At 43.3% G+C, this 19,146-nt stretch overlaps 1 protein-coding gene across 1 annotated transcript in view; it reads left to right on the forward strand.

Moving 5' to 3' along the window:
* The window catches only part of OBSCN (obscurin, cytoskeletal calmodulin and titin-interacting RhoGEF), a 220,370-nt gene that overhangs the window by 194,102 nt on the left and 7,122 nt on the right, over window positions 1-19,146 (forward strand). The window contains exons 102-111 of the mRNA XM_088150514.1: window positions 880-5,530; window positions 6,287-6,409; window positions 7,726-7,836; window positions 9,233-9,400; window positions 12,033-12,155; window positions 13,535-13,705; window positions 15,006-15,087; window positions 16,926-17,165; window positions 18,064-18,287; window positions 18,689-18,764. Of these exons, the coding sequence (XP_088006640.1) occupies window positions 880-5,530; window positions 6,287-6,409; window positions 7,726-7,836; window positions 9,233-9,400; window positions 12,033-12,155; window positions 13,535-13,705; window positions 15,006-15,087; window positions 16,926-17,165; window positions 18,064-18,287; window positions 18,689-18,764 (5,969 nt within the window). The remainder of the gene's footprint in view (window positions 1-879; window positions 5,531-6,286; window positions 6,410-7,725; window positions 7,837-9,232; window positions 9,401-12,032; window positions 12,156-13,534; window positions 13,706-15,005; window positions 15,088-16,925; window positions 17,166-18,063; window positions 18,288-18,688; window positions 18,765-19,146) is intronic.

Genomic DNA, 19,146 nt, shown 5'->3' on the forward strand with positions numbered 1-19,146 from the left:
CAAGAAGTAGGTCCCTGGAGAAATTTAGTATCGCTGATCATGTTAAGGAGGATGGTAGATAAAAATCTACCATCTAAACACTAAAAAAATAATGCTATTTGTTTCTTTGCTTTGTTTTTTCAAATGCTAAAGCAAGTGGGAAGAAGGAGTTTTTGTAAGGATTGCTGCGATGGAAAAAAATACTGAACTTCCTCTTTCCATGCACTGCAGGTCCAAGAGATCCTCTTTGCACTTATCTGTACATAACAATAAAGTCTTAGATAAGCAACCAATGAGATTTTGGTAGACATTTTAGGAAGTGAGTGGTATTAGTCTATGGTAGCCAAAAATTAGGAGGAATCTGGCAGCACCTTTTCCAACTAACAAACTTTATTAAAAGGTAGAAGCTTCCATGTTGCATCTGAGGAAGTGAGCTATAGCTCATGAAAACCTATGCCTTTGAATATTGTCTGATTCCCTCTGTCTGATAAAGGACTTCTTATAGTTATACCTGTTTATTTCAACCTTCTGCTGTTCATAATAGAATATTCCCTCCCTCCCTCCCTCCCTCCCTTTCTTTCTTTCTTTCTTTCTTTCTTTCTTTCTTTCTTTCTTTCTTTCTTTCTTTCTTTCTTTCTTTCGTGAAATAACTTGCAAAAGTGGGTTGCAAATGTCAGATGGGATTTCCTGTTAACTACTGATTCATGGTGGCTTTGTAAAGAAATGGAAGAGTATTGCAGATTTTTTGGCAAAATTATTTGGGGTAAAATTTATTTTGATGATGATGATGATGATAGTAGCAGCACGGGGGGGGAACATCATGTTCTGTTTTGGATGACATAATTTTTCACTTTTCTACTCTTTTAATCTTTCTGTTCTGTAATTTCTTTTAATATTCAGCGGTCTCTTATGAGCTATAAATCAGTGCTTGTAATGAGACCCATCCCAGAAATCCTGGAAAAGCATCATAAAAACACCTCTCTTGGCATCTCCCGACAACTGGTAGAAGAGAGTAGTTCATCCAGCACCAGTGGGTCATCTTCAGACAATGAAATTTCAGTCTCCTCAGGAAGAAAACCATTTGGTCCCATTCCAGAACTTCATTTATCTGTGCTAGAGGGATCAAATTATCCAGAATATGAAGAATTTGGAGCTGAATTTAAAATTCCTGAAGACTCCATGCCACCAATTAAAAGACTGAAACAAACTTCAGCAAAGGGACAGTTGGATGAACAGCCTGTACAAGAACAAGAAACATCAGTGTACCAGCAGCCTGAGACACATGGCAAAGAACTGTTTGAGTTAGCTTCACTGCAAGATAAAGCTGGATTGTTGCTACCAGAAGAAGGCAGAATGGAAAGATCTCCAGGATGTGTCCCAAGACACAGTGTCATAAAAAGTACTTTTTACAGTCAACCATCTGTCGGTCTGACAGATGCTCCCTCCTCACCAGGGAAAGAGCAAAGGAAACAGCTAGAAAAAGCAAAGAGATCTTACAGGAAAGCAGGATATTCGAAGTCCGCTTTAAGTGGTCTACGGGAACCCCTATTAGAACAGTTTGAATTTGGTGGGGAAGGAGGATCATTAGCAGATGCAGAGTTTGGGAAGGGCAGAGAGGGAGGTAATGGTCCCCTAATGACGAAATCAGCTTCTTTTGATACTGCACAGAAATCACCAAAAGTTACTTTCCAAGTTTCCACTAGAAGCCGTTCTTTGGATGACTACAGAATAAGAGCTACAGGCTTTGCTGAGGAACAGGATATTGCAGAAGAGGACATGGACATCATTCCCCAGGGCAGTCTGGCAGAAGTAACTCATCTGAGGGATGAAGAGGCCTTTGCAACAAAAACTAGGGAGGGTTTCTCTGAGGAACAGCCAATGTTAGTCACACTTGATGAAAAGGAAAGCTCCAGTCTGAGCCTTCAACAGCAAGAAAAGGCCTTGGTTTGGGCACAGGGTCCTGAAAAAGATGAGGATTTACTTCAGAAACAGAAGGCACCTCTTTTTGTGGGACAGTCTCTTCAAGGCAGTGAAGATCTGATTCTAGCTGCTCAGAAGCCAGGTTTAACTTCAGGGTTGGTCCCAAAATGTGATATTGAGGAAGGTCAGACATCCCTGTCTTCTACTCACAGGGATATGGGAGCCATTTTTCAGAAGGGAGAAAGCTCCGTTTTGAGAGATGCACAGTCGGAGACAACCAACTTAGTGTCTCAGGACCACAAGGAGGAAAAACTGTCCCATGAGACAAAACCAAGTTCTCCCAAGAGTGAAGAAGACCATACACCTCAGCAAGAGGAAAGTTTTCATCTTCTGAAATCAGTTCCTTTTCACATCACTCATGTTCAGGCTGAGAAACAGCTTGCTGGCGCTCCAGACAAGAGTCCAAAAACGCTACGGACTGTGGCAATGAGTGAAGGCCATTTACCTGGGTATCAGAAGCCTTTGGTTTACCCTGAAACACAAACAGTGGAGAGTAGAAGTTCAGGTGCTCCCATTTTGCACACTGACATTTCTGCCTCCTCCATCCCTGAAGAGGAGCAGCAAATTCTGTCCCAGGAACCCTCAGGACTCAGCTTGGCAAAGTCAGCTATGCTAGAGAATAAAGGCCTAGAGAATTTAAACTTTCCTCAGGCAAAAATGGCCCCAACTTCAGTCTCTGAGAGTGCAGAACAGAAGCATTTACATCAGTTGCCCGTTGCATATACTGAAAGGAAGCTACCTGTTACAAAAGGAGAAGGTCCTGTTCATCCAGAGATGGTCCCCATGGAAGAAGGCCAGCACCCTTCACAACAGGAGTCTTCTGTTTACAGCAAGCCATCTTCTAGTGCCCCGAGAAGTGCTGCTTCCTTTATTCAAGCAGCTTTCCAACCAGGAGCCACCTCAATATCCCTACTTCATGGAGAAACCCAGATGGCCTCACTTCCAAAGCCCTCCATTTACCCGGAAGGAGAGTCTCTTCTCAGAGAAGTTCAGAGCCCTCCTCAACAAGCAGAAACCCTGATTTCTGCCTGTGAAAGTCAGGATCAGGGGCACGGAAAATCTCTGAAAAACAGTGAATTTGCTTCTGTCAGCCCAACAGGCCAAAGGGCACAAATCAAAACAGATCTTACATCTGTCTTTGAAGCTGAGAACCATGAGCTCTACCCCCATGTCCCATCTGCTCCTAGTGAGGTTAAGTCAGCTATCCTCAAGGGCCAAACACCCTCTGTAGCAGGCTTTTCTCAAGCGAAAATGGCCCCAACTTCAGTCTCTGAGAGTGCAGAACAGAAGCATTTACATCAGTTGCCCGTTGCACATACTGAAAGGAAGCTACCTGTTACAAAAGGAGAAGGTCCTGTTCATCCAGAAATGGCCCTCATGGGAGAAGGCCAGCACCCTCCACAACAGGAGTCTCCTGTTTACAGCAAGCCATCTTCTAGTGCCCCGAGAAGTGCTGCTTCCTTTATTCAAGCAGCTTTCCAACCAGGAGCCACCTCAATATCCCTACTTCATGGAGAAACCCAGATGGCCTCACTTCCAAAGCCCTCCATTTACCCGGAAGGAGAGTCTCTTCTCAGAGAAGTTCAGAGCCCTCCTCAACAAGCAGAAACCCTGATTTCTGCCTGTGAAAGTCAGGATCAGGGGCACGGAAAATCTCTGAAAAACAGTGAATTTGCTTCTGTCAGCCCAACAGGCCAAAGGGCACAAATCAAAACAGATCTTACATCTGTCTTTGAAGCTGAGAACCATGAGCTCTACCCCCATGTCCCATCTGCTCCTAGTGAGGTTAAGTCAGCTATCCTCAAGGGCCAAACACCCTCTGTAGCAGGCTTTTCTCAAGCGAAAATGGCCCCAACTTCAGTCTCTGAGAGTGCAGAACAGAAGCATTTACATCAGTTGCCCGTTGCACATACTGAAAGGAAGCTACCTGTTACAAAAGGAGAAGGTCCTGTTCATCCAGAAATGGCCCTCATGGGAGAAGGCCAGCACCCTCCACAACAAGAGTCTCCTGTTTACAGCAAGCCATCTTCTAGTGCCCCGAGAAGTGCTGCTTCCTTTATTCAAGCAGCTTTCCAACCAGGAGCCACCTCAATATCCCTACTTCATGGAGAAACCCAGATGGCCTCACTTCCAAAGCCCTCCATTTACCCGGAAGGAGAGTCTCTTCACAGAGAAGTTCAGAGCCCTCCTCAGCAAGCAGAAACATTGACTTCTGCCTATGAAAGTCAGGATTGGGGGCATGGAAAGTCTCTGAAAACCAGTGAATTTGCTTTTGTCATCCCAAAGGGCCAAAGACCACAAATCAAAACAGATCTTACATCTGTCTTTGAAGCTGAGAACCATGAGCTCTACCCCCATGTCCCATCTGCTCCTAGTGAGGTTAAGTCAGCTATCCTCAAGAGCCAAACACCCTCTGTAGCAGGCTTTTCTCAAGCAAAAATTAGGCCTTTTTCAACCTCTAGGGAAAAAATCCCTGTAACTGTTAAGAAAACACCATATTCCATTGGTGAAGGAAAAAGCAAGGAGCATATGATGCATGAAAAGCTGTCTCTTTACAGCGACCCAGAGGCTCAAGCTCTGGAAGACTTATCAGAGGAGATGGCTTACCTACCTAAAGCAACAACTCCTTTGGCAGAGTCAATCCCTGCTCCAGAAGGCTCCAAGAGATATATTTCACCACAAGGAGAGATGTTCTATCAAGATTCATCTGGGCAAGCAGTAAGACCAAAAGGCAGGTATCTTGTGCGCAGAGGAAAAAGAGAAGGAGGGATTGGCCTAGCAGATCCTACAGAAGCAGATATTATATATCCTGGGGAAGAAGATTATTTCAGTGTCCAGTCTTACCTGAGCAAGAAAGTCAGGATGTCATCTCCTTATGAAGGCCAAGGCCTGGATTATACAGGTGCAGAAACATCCACAGCATCTCTGTTTGATAGATTGTCCTACTATGCTGGCCGCCAAGGAAGTAACTGGATGTATGAAATTGCCCTTGTGCAGATCCAGGACCTCTCAGAGTTGCCTCGTCCTGATAGCAAGACAGCAAAATTTGATATCTCTGAAGTGGAGCCAGCCTTCCTCAATCTGCACGAACTCTATGACATTGTGTATTCCCCATTTGAGTTCCTTAGCTTCCGGAAAGCTCCTGAGAACCTACCCAGCAAAAGACATTTGCCACCTGGATTCAACCTTCATTCTCAGCAGGATAAAAAAATATGTCTCAGGGAAGATAATTTGCAAGGTAAGGCCATTAGGAAACCTTTTGGAGAAGAAGAAAAAGGGGCTGTCAAGGTCGAGGTAGGTCCAGAACCAGCCATAGCACCACGAATAGGGAAAAGGTCCGACTCAGAAGGTGATCTACCAATTGGATCCCAGCAAATGTATGATCTCCCATCAGATCCAACTAGGAAGAGGAAAAGTTCTCTGCAGAGTGCATTAGGACTCTTTAAGCCAGTTGTCCGGTCTCAGTCCATGGAACAGGTGGAACAAAGTCTAAAGAAGAGGATGAAAACATCAGTGGCCCACTTTTCGAGGATGTTGACAAGAAAATTGTCCAGTGAGGAGCACAGGGAAGGTAATGACTTTGTTCCATGACTGACATGAACCAAAGGGATGTAGTGAATGTTTTGTTAATCCTTCTGCAGGAGAAAGACAATACTCAGGAAATGAGACCAAACCGAAAAAGTGTCACCAGGCATCTGAAAACCCATTGCAGCTCCCTTTAAATATAACTATAAACAACAGAATCAGTTTCCTGACAGATTTAATTATTTCACTCCTTTAAATATTTTTTGGTATGGGGTGTTCTTTTACAAAATCTCAGTTTTTAGGTGCTCCCACCTACTTTAGGTGTCCCATCCCAACTAAAGCTCCAACACTAACATGGCCATCAGAGGCGCCCACCCTGCAAATGCCCCTAGTAACATAAAGGAAGGTAGAGATGTCCCTGGTGAAGGAATGGATGGACTGTTAAGGAAGGAGAAACTGGGAAAAGGGAAACTGTGAGAAAGGAACTCAAAATTACCTGGCTTGATTCTGTTGGCATAAGAAAAGGCAGAGAGATAATCTGGCAGGCTTCCAAAATTCTGTTATCCTACCCTACAGCAATAAAGTAGCATCCCTGGAATCCTTGTGGTGTCTGTTTCCTGACCCTCCTCAAAGGGCTGACAGGTAGCCACCAATTATTGTCTTAATCAAGCTCCCAAAAGCCAGTCCAAGATATTTATCAGGGACATCCTGGGGTGGGGGGTGAAGGTCAAGAAAAGGATGGAGCTTCAGTTTCATGATTGCAACCATCCCTTACCTTTATGGTGGTCCTCTCCTTTTCAAGACTCTGAGGAGCCCAAGAGCGAGCAAGCAGAGAGAACATCCTTGACTGAACCTTCTCCAACTTCGAAAAAGAAAAGAATGTTCCCTTCATTCACCCTTCCAAGCCTCAAGACAAAGGACAAAGGTACTTTGAATGTAGAGGTCAGCTTTTTATATCAAAACTAGTGGAGGGGGAACCTAAGTAAGATTGGGATGTTGGAGTGTAGAAGGGGGGCTTTCAGGGAGGATTTAGTTCAGTGGTAGAGCACATGCTTTCGGGGGATAAGGTCCTGGGCTTGATCTCTGCCTTCTGCCTTTATTTTTAACCCATGTCCCAAACAGTGGGAGTGTTTGGTCTAGAAATGCACTGAATAATAAATAAATATAAATGTGTTGAATGAATGAGTGAATGAATGAATGAATGAATGAATGAATGAATGAAAACTAAACACCTGGGAATGTGGCTTCAATTGTTAAATGTGGGGGGGGGGGAGAGGTAGATATGCTGTATAGTATTGCTTGTGTTAATTTGTACTGATAGTTGGTTACAATTGTTCCAGTGTATGGTGCTTAGAGCCATTTAGACTCAAGCCGCATATAAGTCTAATAAATAAATACCATAAATATTAGATAGTCCAAAGCTTTTAAATGAGGACAAATAGCACTGATATAAAGAACCAAATAGGATATCTGGAGTGCAGTCTGGAAAAGTGGCAGTGAGAAAGAATGTGGATTGTTTTCCTTGTCTCCATTTGTGTCAAAATACATGTAAGAAGTTGGGTTGAGGCTGAGAATGAACAAGGAACACCTCTAAACACAAATGATCAGCAGATAGAAGATGCCATTCCATCAAATAAAAAGACTCTTCATCCATCATGAAAAAAATCTGGGAAAAAGAGCTCTAAAAGTTTTAAAGAGATCTTACCTTAATAAATTCACTAATAAAGGGAGGTTGGAAGGTTCCTCTCTCAATTCTCAAGAGTCTGTACTCTAACCCCAAATTCTTGGCTTTCAAACTCATTCCAGAAAGTCAGTGCAAACCTTGTTTCCTTGGTTGTATTCTGCAGTTAAGGGGCTAAACACACCCTCAGCAAATATCCCATGGCAATAATGAAACTAGCCAAGAACCCCCCGGGCCGCTGCATTTTGTCCCAGTAGTACTTCTGAATGGTCTTCAGGGGGAGCCCCATGTAGCAAAAGTTACAGTAGTCTAGCCATGAAGTGAAAAAGAGGGCTGGAAAGTTCCACTTTCAGTTCTCAAGATTCTGGACTCTGTTCCCTAATTCTTGACATTCCAACAATTTTAGAAAGTCCAAGTGAACCTTCCTTCCTTGATTGTGCTTGTCAGTTAAGGGATTGATGACTCCCCAAAGTAAAATCAGCACATTTTCAGTATCAATGCTTTCAAACTCACTAATGAGCTCATGGGGGGAAACTCCCCCACTTCCTTCTCCTCTCCAGGACCTTTTTTTGTAGAAGAGCTCACCGATCAGACAGTTGCAATAGGACAATCTCTGACTCTTTCCTGCCGGACCTCTGCCCATTCCTTCTCTCGTGTTGAATGGTTCAAAGGTAATGTAGCTTCTCAGTATCAGGGATGGCCAAGCTGGCAGAATATTCCTTCTCTCCAGGTCCCTGTTCATCTCCTGGCTCCTTACTCAATTCCCTTTCCACCCGTTGTCATCGACATAACATGCAATTATTTGCAGATGCAGATGTGGAGGAAGTGAATGAGGCTACTGGAATGTATGTCTGAAATGGTAGGGGAGCACAGCCTTTCTTTCAATTAAAGGAGCCTCCCAAATTTTCCTAAATAGAAGTCCTCAGATCTGTTGGGCCTTAGTTGTTATAACCCCCAGGCATGCGGCTGAAGGAGTATTATAAAAATTAGAATCTAACACAATAGGACAGCACCAGAGTAGCAAAAGCTGAAGAGATTTATCTACTCTTAGATTGAGATTCCCACCTTTATTTTGCACAACTCTCAGTGCTCTACATAATATTCCCTCCACTGCTTTTCCCCATAACAAAAACCCTATGAGGTGGGTTGGGCTGAGCGGGAGGGACTGGCCCAAAGTCACCCAGGCATCTCCCATGACTAAGGAAGGGCTAGGACTACAATCTCCTGGTTTCTAGTCCAGCACCTTCCCCTCTACACCAGATTGACTCTCTATAACATGCTTGTTCTGAAATACAGGGTTTTCAGCATTCATCTCTTCATGCAATGTCAGGGCAAAGAAGAGTTACACTGATCACAGGAGGGATTACAGTATGTGACCAACTTCATCCTCAGTAGGAACTATCAGATGTACATAGCCAGATGTTATTTTATGGGGCTCAAACCCTGCACCGGGAATTGAACTCATGAATCTTTGCACTTTAGATGACTATATACAGTACCTTAGCTATAACAGCTATCCACATCCTGCTTCCAGGCTGGTTCCAAACTGTCTAACAAGACATGCATTTTGCTATCCCTTGACATTGCCTGCTCCTTTTAAAGCTTTCTGTTCTTTTTAGGGTTGTGTGGTGCTTTGGATCAAAAGCAAAAGGGTGCTTTGGCAAACATGAGGATGTTCACACCACAGTCTGCAGCTCTTTAAAGCAGGGGTATTTTTTTTCCCAGGGTGGGGTGGCAGCCCTCTGCAACTGCCGTTTGATCCTGGGAAAAAATGCATTTGGCTGAAAGATTTGCTGATAGATGCTACAGGTGTGCCTCTGCACATGCCGAAGCACCTGCTGGAAACTGAAGGGCTGCACAGTCTTAATTATTCCTCTAAGGGTAGTCTAATCTTTTTATTCCAAAAGGATGTCCTTTGTCCAGAGGAAAGAGATTTTCAAGCTATATTCCTTACAATTTGGTGAGCTACTACTGTATGTGGCTGGGATGCCAGATATTTCAGAGAGATTTACCTGTGGTTTTGTGCCATCACCAAATTCTTTGCAGCTTTTTATTTCTGTCTTCCAGATGGAGCTGGAATTTGCAGCACAGACCGGATCCTAATTTCATCTACCCTGAAACGCTTCCAGCTTTTAACTGTGTTATCTGCTACAATGGAAGACTTTGGCATGTACACCTGCACAGCTACTGGTTCCCATGGCGCCATTTCCACCTCCTGCACTATAAGGAAAGCAGGTAAAAGAAGGTCTTTTCCCCTTGCACCCGAGGATACGAAAATGCTGCAACCTGTCACATCGTCTCCACCCGTCAGAAGGAGTGGGTCCAGAAATGGGCATTTGGAGGGGTTTTACGGAAGGAAAAGTATCTCTCCTTGTGCTGCCTGAGGGCATCCCACCCTTAAAATCTCTCCAAAAATTAAGGCAATCTTTCCTTGGGGATTAAAGGGGATTTCACCCTTCAGCTTTCTCCCAAATCCCCCCCTTTGGCCCCATTGATTTCCTTCATCTTTCTTTTCCAACAGTTCTATCTTTTGTTTGTTTATTTATCTGTTTATTGTCTATCTATCTATCAATCAATCCATCCATCCATTTCTCACTCTCCATCTCTCTTTCCATTCATCTAATTTCATATAGACATTATCTATCTATCTATCTATCTATCTATCTATCTATCTATCTATCTATCTATCTATCTATCCTCCCTCACACTCCATCCATCCATATAAAATCCTTCCTTCCTTCCTTCCTTCCTTCCTTCCTTCCTTCCTTCCTTCCTTCCTTCCTTCCTTCCTTCCTTCCTTCCTTCCTTCCTTCCTTCCTCCCTCCCTCCCTCCCTCCCAAAAGATGCAGTGTTTGTTCTTTACCAGCAAGGGGAGTGAGAGCTCTAAAAAAAAAAAAAGCTTTGCTATGAGAGTCAAACAGCTGGAGCACAGCTGGAAGGGTCTTCTGGCAGCTGGCAGCTCCTGAAACTTCTGCCCCACCATTGTGCTGCATTTGCTGAACGCTTGGAGAAGAAAGTTGCTTATATTCATGTTGAGTGTGATTCCACAGTTGTACTCTGTGGGGAGAGGACCAGCACCCTCTGAAACTTCTATTAGCCCCCAGGGGAAGCTTCATGTGATAACAGAACAAGCTTATCTTGAGGGATTAATAGCATTTTAGCAGGAGACGTGATTCCACCCTCACCCCAAGCACAATTCCAATTTTGCAGCTGCTACAGTATGTAGGTTATAAAAGCCAAGCTTGCTAATTGTGTTGATGCAATTAGCACCACATTTTCTTTCCATTTTCCTATCATGACCACAGTAGGTTTAGTGAATTAAAGACCTTCACACATTTCCTGCTATCCCAATATTTCCCAGGTCTTTGCTGTCACTTTGTTAAAAGTCAAAAACCATTTCTAAAACCAAACCGGTTGACTAACATCATTTTTTATTTGGCTCTCTCAAGTGTTTTGTTCCTCAGAACTTGTACTTTTGAGTCATTGTGTGTGTGAAAAAGAAAGAGCAAGAGTTGGAGGGAGGAAGGCAGGAAGGCAGGAAGGCAGGAAGGCAGGAAGGCAGGAAGGCAGGAAGGCAGGCAGGCAGGCAGGCAGGCAGGCAGGAAGGAAGGAAGGAAGGAAGGAAGGAAGGAAGGAAGGAAGGAAGGAAGGAAGGAAGGAGTGGTTGGCCTCTCTCCACTCCAAAGTGTCATGTGCCGGCATAAGGACAACCCTGAAGGAATGTCAGGAAGGCAGGGCCAATGGTAGTTCAACTGTGGTCAGCCAGAACTTCCAGCCAGGCACACCAGCAGTGACCCCAGCTAAAGAGGGAAAAAGTGGGAGAAAGAGAGAGGCAGAAGCACCAAAAAGTTGTGGGGAGACAGCTCTTGTAAGGCTGAGAGAAAATGGGCAGCAGAAGCAGGAGACACCTGAAGGATGTGTGGCCACAGGAGAAACCAGACTGACCTGTCCCAGCACTAACCCAGGCAAGCAAGTGTTAAGCCACAGCCAAGCAAAGAGAGAACCAAGCCAGTGCTAGTGCAGAAATGGTGAAGGGACAGTGGTCTGGATGCCCCAAGTGGCCACAAGGCCAGAGGGCCATCACTACCAAGCTATGTCAGAGGAGCAGAGCCAGATGAAGCAAGAGCCACTGCTAGAACACATGACCCTGGTGATCTATCAGCCAACCCCAGCTGCAGTTCCAACCCTGAGACCAGACCAGCAACAAGGACAGCCAAAGGAGAAGTAGTTGGTTGGAGGGACATCTGTCGGGGGGAGTCAAAAAAGTCAAGATAGTAGCCATGATAGGGTGATTGAAGCCCTGCTGCTTCTTTACATGCAGGACTGGGATTACATGGCTGTGGCTGCCATATTGACTTTTTTGACCACCACCCCTTGGTGGTGTGCAGGACCAGGATAGATAGATAGAGATTGAGCTGAAGCACGGAAGACTGTAGGTTACACAAAAATGAAGGAAGAAAATTAGAAAGCTATAGATAAAAAAGTAAGGAACAGAAGTAAGTAAGTTAGGAGAATAAAGAAAGAATTGTAAAAGAGAAGCTAGAATAAGGATGGAACAGAGCTTAGGAGAGGAAAATATAACAGGGTAAAACCAGGAGATACTGATTTTAAAGCAGCAGGTCATATTTCTTATGGAATGAAAAAGTTTAAATAAAAGACTTTTTAACTGGAATTAGCATGGATTTATCCTGATGAGGTCAGTACCCAGAATCCATGATAAGGGTTCAGGGTCTCTTTAAATTAACACTGGGCTGAAATTGATGTTTCAGGTTGCCTTAGTTGCCTCCCAGCCTTCCAAATCGCTAGCGGTGTTTTCAAAATCATACATACCAATATTGGAATTAGTGTTTGTTTTCTATTCTGCCAGAGGCACCTTCAAATCCACCATCCCCTGACATTGTTGAGGTGCTTGAAGATGGCGTACAGCTGGCGTGGGAGCCAGTGGAACTCAACACCCCAGTGACCTATACTGTTCTGTGCAAGAAGGATGGTAAGGGAGCATTTTCTGATTCCAAGACTTTGAGCTGTTCAGAAACCCTGGCCCTGTTTAGCCCAATCTCTGGGGAGAACTTACTGGTTTCTTTATAGGAGCTCCAAGTGGCAAACATATGGTTCCGTCCTCCGATTTTTCCCTGTGACAACATGTCTACAAGATAGTCTGGGCTAAGACTGGGCCAAGGTCACTCCATGAGCTTCCGTGGCTGAGGTGAACTAGAACCTGGGTCTCCCACTCCTGGTCCTGCATCTTCACCATTGCTCAACAGTGGTACTTGGGCTGAGAGGGAGGGACTGGCCCAAAGTCACCCAGCTGACTTCTGTGCCTAAGGGAGGACTAGAACAGGGTCTCCTGGCTTCTAATCCTCTACCTTCTCCACTGGATCACCCTGTTTTTTGGGCTGAGGGCATAAGAACCTGGATCTCCCTGCTCTTAGTCCAATATCTTAAACACTGGACCATACAGTCTCTTTGTTTTAACTTTCCTAAGCCCTGTCCTGGTCAGAGAGTCTTAAAGTAACCCACAGTGGCCCTGCCCACTACCAGGTTGAAACCATCAGGTGAAGCTCTACTAAGAGTGACTTCTTTTCCTGTCTGAAACAGGATACGGTGCAGCTAGTGCCAGCTACAATCCAAAAGTTAAAGACTTCCATTTGCTCACTCTCTAATTCAACAGGTACAGCTGAGGTGGGCTTTCTTGCTTCCAGTCCTACAAATGATTTAAAAATCTAATCAGTTCCGAGAATATCCATCCTTCATTTCTTTCCCTCTTTCATTTAAAAATTCTGTTATCTTTTCCAAAATGACAAGAAAAAGATGTTATGAAATTGCTTTCAAAGGAACGAGCGAAATAGGGACTACCTAACAGTGGTCTTGAGACTGACTAAGAGAGTAAGGGCTGGAGAGTTCAACATGATACATAGCCATAGAATCAGAGAACTGTAGAGTTGGAGGGGACCATAAAGATCATCTAGCCCAACCCTTTGCAGTGGGCAAGAAAAGCACCTGAATCATTCATGGGCATCCCTCAAAACAAATAGAAGAGACATAGCTGGATATGAATCACCCTCCCTCCAATTAAAATACTCTAATTGCCTAAAAATACAAGAGATTGTTTGAAAATGAACCCTTTGTGCTCTAACATTTCTTTCTGGAAGCCCTCTTCTAGGGGTGCCTGGGGGGGGGTCAAAAAAGTAAAAAATGGGGGCTATGACTGTGCAATCAAAGCCATCATCTTGACTTCTTTTGACATGCCCCTGTCCAGGCACCTCTGCCTCATCCAAAACAAATATATTTCTCCAACTATGGAATAGTTATATGGTGTTCATCTGGTTAAAATATGAATATTTTCCTTCCTTTTCCTTCTTTGTCAAGATGGAGAATGGAAGACTCTAGCCAGTGACATCCTGGACTGCTGTTACACAGTCGAACATCTTCCTCGAGGTTTGGTGTACTCCTTCCGCATTGCCTGTGTGAGCCTGGCTGGTGTGGGTCCGTATAGTTACCCAACTCCCAAAGTGAAAATTGGTGAACAAGATCAAGCAGGTATCCATCTTCTCCAAACTGAATTTTAATACGGACCTGCATTAGTTGGCATCTAAATTCAAGGAGGAGCATTTATCGCCACATAACCTACCATTTTTCTTCTTCATCTGGAAGTTAGATGTTCCTCAATGTCGAGGAAAACTGGAATTCTGGGTCTAAGAGCTTCACTGTATTTATCATGTCAGCATCCTGCATGGTCTAGATCAGTATTTCTCAACCTGAGCAACTTTAAGATGTCTGGACTTCAACTCCCAGAATTCCCCAGCCAGTGTGCTAGCTGGGGAATTCTGGGAACTGAAGTCCACACCTGTTAAAGTTGTCACAGATAGATTTCAGGGGATATGTAAATTTGAGTGGGAAAAAAAATCACTTTTACTAACTTCTAACTGAAATTTAGCTTTTTGTGCAATATTGAATGTAGGCAACAAAGTAATTAATGGACTCTAGACTCCAAAAGGGTTTGTATACTTCAATAAATCTCACTATCTAAATTTATCTGAATTATTTTTTAATATTTTGATCACTGGATTTGAGCATAGTTGGTTTCCTTTGTAATACAATCTCTATTTATGTATTTTATTTCATGCATTTAAATGCAATTTTCTGAAAAGGGGTCCATGGCCCAAAAAAGTTGCGGATCTCTGCTCTAGGTGAGCAGAGGATGTAAAGGTTAATGTGGATGACAAAGCAACCCCACACCCCAATTAAAACCCTACAGGATGAAGAACTTCTGCACAGGCACAGCTTAAGGGTACTGTCCAGGTAGTCCTCAGTTTAAGAATGAGTTCTGTTCCCAAAGTCTGTCCGTAAGTCAAATTTGTATGTAAGCTGGAACAGTATGAATAATACTGCATAAGTAGTATTGTGTAATTAACTCAAGCCCTTGTGTATTTAACCCGAATCATTGTGTATTTAACTTGAATTTTGCTACAATACACTCTGTTCTTAACTGTGGGTCATCTGTAACCCTGGTGTTCTTAACTCAGGAACTACCGTTATTTCACACTTGGATTCTACTGTATTTTCCTCATTATAATAAAAAGCAACAATATGCAGTACGAGAGGGGTTGATTGCTAAATAATGATGTCAGTTGGATGCCAGATGAAATTAAAGGGGTAATTATGAGTGAAGTAGACTAAAGGCTGCCCAGCACACAGTCCTAGGACAAACCCCCCCCCCCCATCCTTTGGAAAATAACTTTAGCAGAAGAGGCTACGCACTGGAGTTGTGCTAGGAGCACTTTCCTACTTTGATATTCATGATTTGCTGTGGAATTTCCCCTCCCTCCCCCTCTCCCAGCGTTCCAGGCTCAGGACGAAGAGGACAAAATGACAGCCCAGCCGACACACCAGACATATGCCTTCCAGACAGAGATTAAAAGGTACGGAGATCCACCAGCCTGCTGAAATGTCCTTTGAGGTCCCCCTGCACTCAATCTTTGATGTGCGCAGATTTAATTTGTTATAAAGAAGAACCCCCCCCCCCTTTTGAAGGCCAGACCTTCAGTAAATCTATCTGGCTGTCTAGAAATGTTTCCAAAGAATAATCAGATGTGGCTGTGCTTGGTAGTCTAAAGGCTTATTCAGATAGTTCTGTTTGTTCAAAAATTATATAAACAATGGCACAATTTTTTTTCTATTTATCCATCCTATGAACTGTGAATCTTGAGAGTAAACTGGCTGGCTACCTGGACTAGAGATAATGAACAGTGCTTCCTAAAAAGGAAACAGTTTGCAGAGAAAAGGAGAAAATCAAAAATTGGGAATTGGAAATTGCTCTTATATGCTGCTTTTTCTTTAAGAGGGATATACATACATACATACATACATACATTCATTCATTCATTCATTCATTCATTCATTCATTCATTCATTCATTCATTCATACAGGATGGACCAAAAATCTGGCCCTATTGGCCAATGATAATATGTTTTCTTAATTAATATTTTTTCCCAGAGGAAATATACTGTACTTAAGAATGTTCAAAGGTCATGCATCAAATGAGTACAGAAGGGTTTAGAAGAAAATGACAATGGATTCAAATATTTAAAGTAATTTATATAATAAATTGTTTCTGGGTCCTGACTTTAGGTACACCCTGTACCTAAAGGTGCATGTGCATGCACATGCATGCGCCTAGAACCAAAGCTAGAAGGTAGCTTTCAAACATGTGAAAAGGAATGCAGTATCTGCATGTTGGAAGAAATGCAGCATGAACATGTCGCATGGAAAAGAATGATGCAAAAAAGTTGTAGCTTTCCAAAGATTTCCAGGGAGTGGATGTTGTGGCTGAAAGTTCTATTGGTAATGCGGGCTTCTGGGTTGGGCTGGAATTAAAGAACCAAAGATGAAACTTCCAGATTCTGCCCAACAAATAACTCACCATTTTGTATTTATGATATGGGAGAGGAAAAGACGTTGAGGAAATAATCAGGTCAGTCCTGAAGCTTCAATTTACTCACAGTTCTTTTATACAGTTCTGTGCATAATATGTAATGAGTAAGTAAAACAAAGAGACCATATAAGAACAGCATGAAACAATATAAGAACCTATACTGAAAGCAGCACAACAGGTAAGAGAAAACGGTGCAGCAAAAAAATCAAGCTAGTTAAGTTCTAAATACAAAATGGTTCTTAACAGTCCTAGGAAAGGGAAAACAAGGAGCTGAAAAGATTATAATGTAGGTCCCAGAGGAAACTATCAGAGGAGGACTAGCACAGATGGGGTACCACTTTCAGGCCCAGCCCAAGAAGAACAACGAGGCAATCCAGTCCAGTTCCCTTATTAGCTTGCACCTAATAGACAAAATCTCGCCAGACTAAATCTGTGCTAAAGCAACTAGTGGCTATACCCTGTGAGACTCTAGGGAGGGGCCAGCCTCAGCTTCTTCACCTTCTCATGGTCCTGCTGCGGGCTGAGGAAGTGCTTGTTCTGTAACCCCTCCAGGAATGCTCCCCCTTCCTCCTGATAACCTTCATCCTCCATTCCAGTATCCTCCTTGCACATTCCTTCCATTACAACCACCATCAAAAAGGCCTTTTCTCTGGTATCTATCACCTGGCCACACTAGATGAGGACACCTGGAGAGAGTGAAGTTCTTGGGGTCCCAAAAGGCAAATAGAGGAGCAGCTGCTCCTTCATGGAGTTTAACCCCAAGCTTTTTAGGATTTTAGTAGCAAAAGCACTCTGAATGGTGATGTCTTTCCTCCATGAAACAGAGGACGTTTCAGCATCATCAAACAATGCCGAGAGAAGTTCAGTGGAAATCCTTTGGCAGCCAAAATCATCCCCTACAGGCAAGAAGAGAAAGAAGCCGTACTCCAGGAGTATCAGATCCTGCGAAAACTCCACCACACCAACATAGGACAACTGCAGGGCGCCTATGTGAGTCCACGCCATCTTGTACTGATTGTGGAACTTTGCGTGGGGCCCGAGCTCCTTCATGCCTTAGCTGGAAGGTAAATAGGTATATTTCTTATATTTCAACCAACTAAAGCTATAAGCTGTCTGCTGCTGCTGCTGCTTCTTCTCCCTCTTCTTTTTTTCTCTTCTCTCTCCTTCTCCTTTTTCTTGTCTTCTCCTCCTTCTCCTTTCTTCTCTTTCTTCCTCCTCATCCTCTTCCATTTCATATTTTGGTGCCAAAGCCATGTTTAGTTCAGGTTAAAGACTTCAGACAGTACATGACATCAGTAAGATTTATGCATGGTATAGAGGTGTGTGGGGTATAAAACCTCCCTTTTTGGTGATGCTGTGACACTAATTTTATATTGTCTACAGTTTCCAGTAAAAGGTCAAAAGCAGTTTTGTTAAGTTAGGAAAAAGAATTAGCCAACTGAACAATAAAATATTGAGGAGCTTCCTGCCACATGGTGGCCTGTATTTGGCCGAACTGCTACTTCATAGCATCATAGAGATGGAAGGAACTTCAGATGCCATCTAGTCCTTAACCCGAATCCTAACCCTTGCTTGGTTCATGATTTTCCATATCTTATGTTAATATCATGTCGGTTTCTTAGAAAAAGTTGGCTCAGGAAAACTAAAAAATCATAACAACGTGGGCAAATCACATGTGCTTCTGTCAAATTCAATGTTTCAGAAAGTTTTGTTTTAAAATTACCAAAACAAAAAAAAATCTTGAGCACTTTGATTCACAACAGCTCTGGATAATTTTAAAAACAGCCCTTTTCCTGTAGAATTCCATTTGCATTCATCCCACCCAGCACTGTCTGGACATATCCATTGAGACTGATTTCAGTCAAGGATTTCTTGCCATCCCTGGGCTGATACATATCAAACCAAAGTCTAACTTTTGGGGAACCTGTGAGCCCCATGTTTTTACCAGCTTCTCTTTCCTAGGTCTTCCTATTCAGAGGTGCAAGTCAGAGACTACCTCTGGCAGATTCTCAACGCCGTTGAGTACCTTCACAAGCAGGACATCCTACATCTGGATCTAAGATCTGAAAATATGATTATTGTTGAGCCAAACCTGCTGAAGCTTTTGGACTTTGGCAATGCACAGTTCTACATGCCAGACCAAATCATAACCTTGGATGGATGCACAGATTTTGTGGAAACTATGGGTGAGTACAGCTGATGAACAATCAAGAAATGCCTTATCAGCAAATCCAAGCAACACAAGTTTGGCACAGTGAAAGAGGGACAAAGGGTAATCAGATATTATTTAATTCCACTTGCTCTGAGTTGGCCAGAACCTTTCTTGATAAGGAAGAAAAGTTGCTAAATACTAAGATCTACTGTTCTCTCAATCCTGCTATCTAGGTTCTTCAGTTAAGAGTCCCAAGGTTTTAACTTGAGCCTTTTTGCTGCAGCATGCCTGGTCAGCTATAGAAGGATACCTCCTCTTGTAGGTCAGAACATTTGGGGGTGGGTTGCATTACATTTGATTCCCCAAATGTCCATGAATCAGGTGCATATCAGTGTTAAGGCAGGAAACTTTCCTAATACAAATGTGTGTTTTTAGCTTCAGAACTCCTATCTGATAAGGGAGCTGTCCCACAGACAGACATCTGGGCGATTGGCGTGACGGCTTTCATCATGTAAGTCAACCTAAGCTTCTGTTTACAGAATCACAGAATCTTAGGTTTGGAAGTGACCATAGAAGTCTTCTACTCCAACCTTCTGCAGAGGACAGGAATCCTCAGACCATCCCAGACAGATGGCTATCTAACCTTTGTTTGAAAACCACCAGTGATGGAGCCCCCATGACTCCAGGGGCAGGCTGTTCCACTGTTTCATAGCTCTCACGGTTGGGAAATTCCTCTGTATTTCGAGTCTGGATCTCTCTCTGTAAAGCTTCCATCTGTTGGTTTTTGTCCTACCCTTGGGCACCATGGAGAATACATCCACAACCTCTTCTCTGGAATAGCCCTTTGAGGATTGGAAGACTGCACTTAAGTCTCCCCCCACCTTTCTCTTCTT

This window comes from Python bivittatus, unplaced genomic scaffold, assembly GCF_059951505.1.
Source record: "Python bivittatus isolate LINGU-HERP-01145 unplaced genomic scaffold, Pbiv_v1 ctg000610_np1212, whole genome shotgun sequence".
In the NCBI taxonomy this organism is placed as follows: domain Eukaryota; kingdom Metazoa; phylum Chordata; class Lepidosauria; order Squamata; family Pythonidae; genus Python; species Python bivittatus.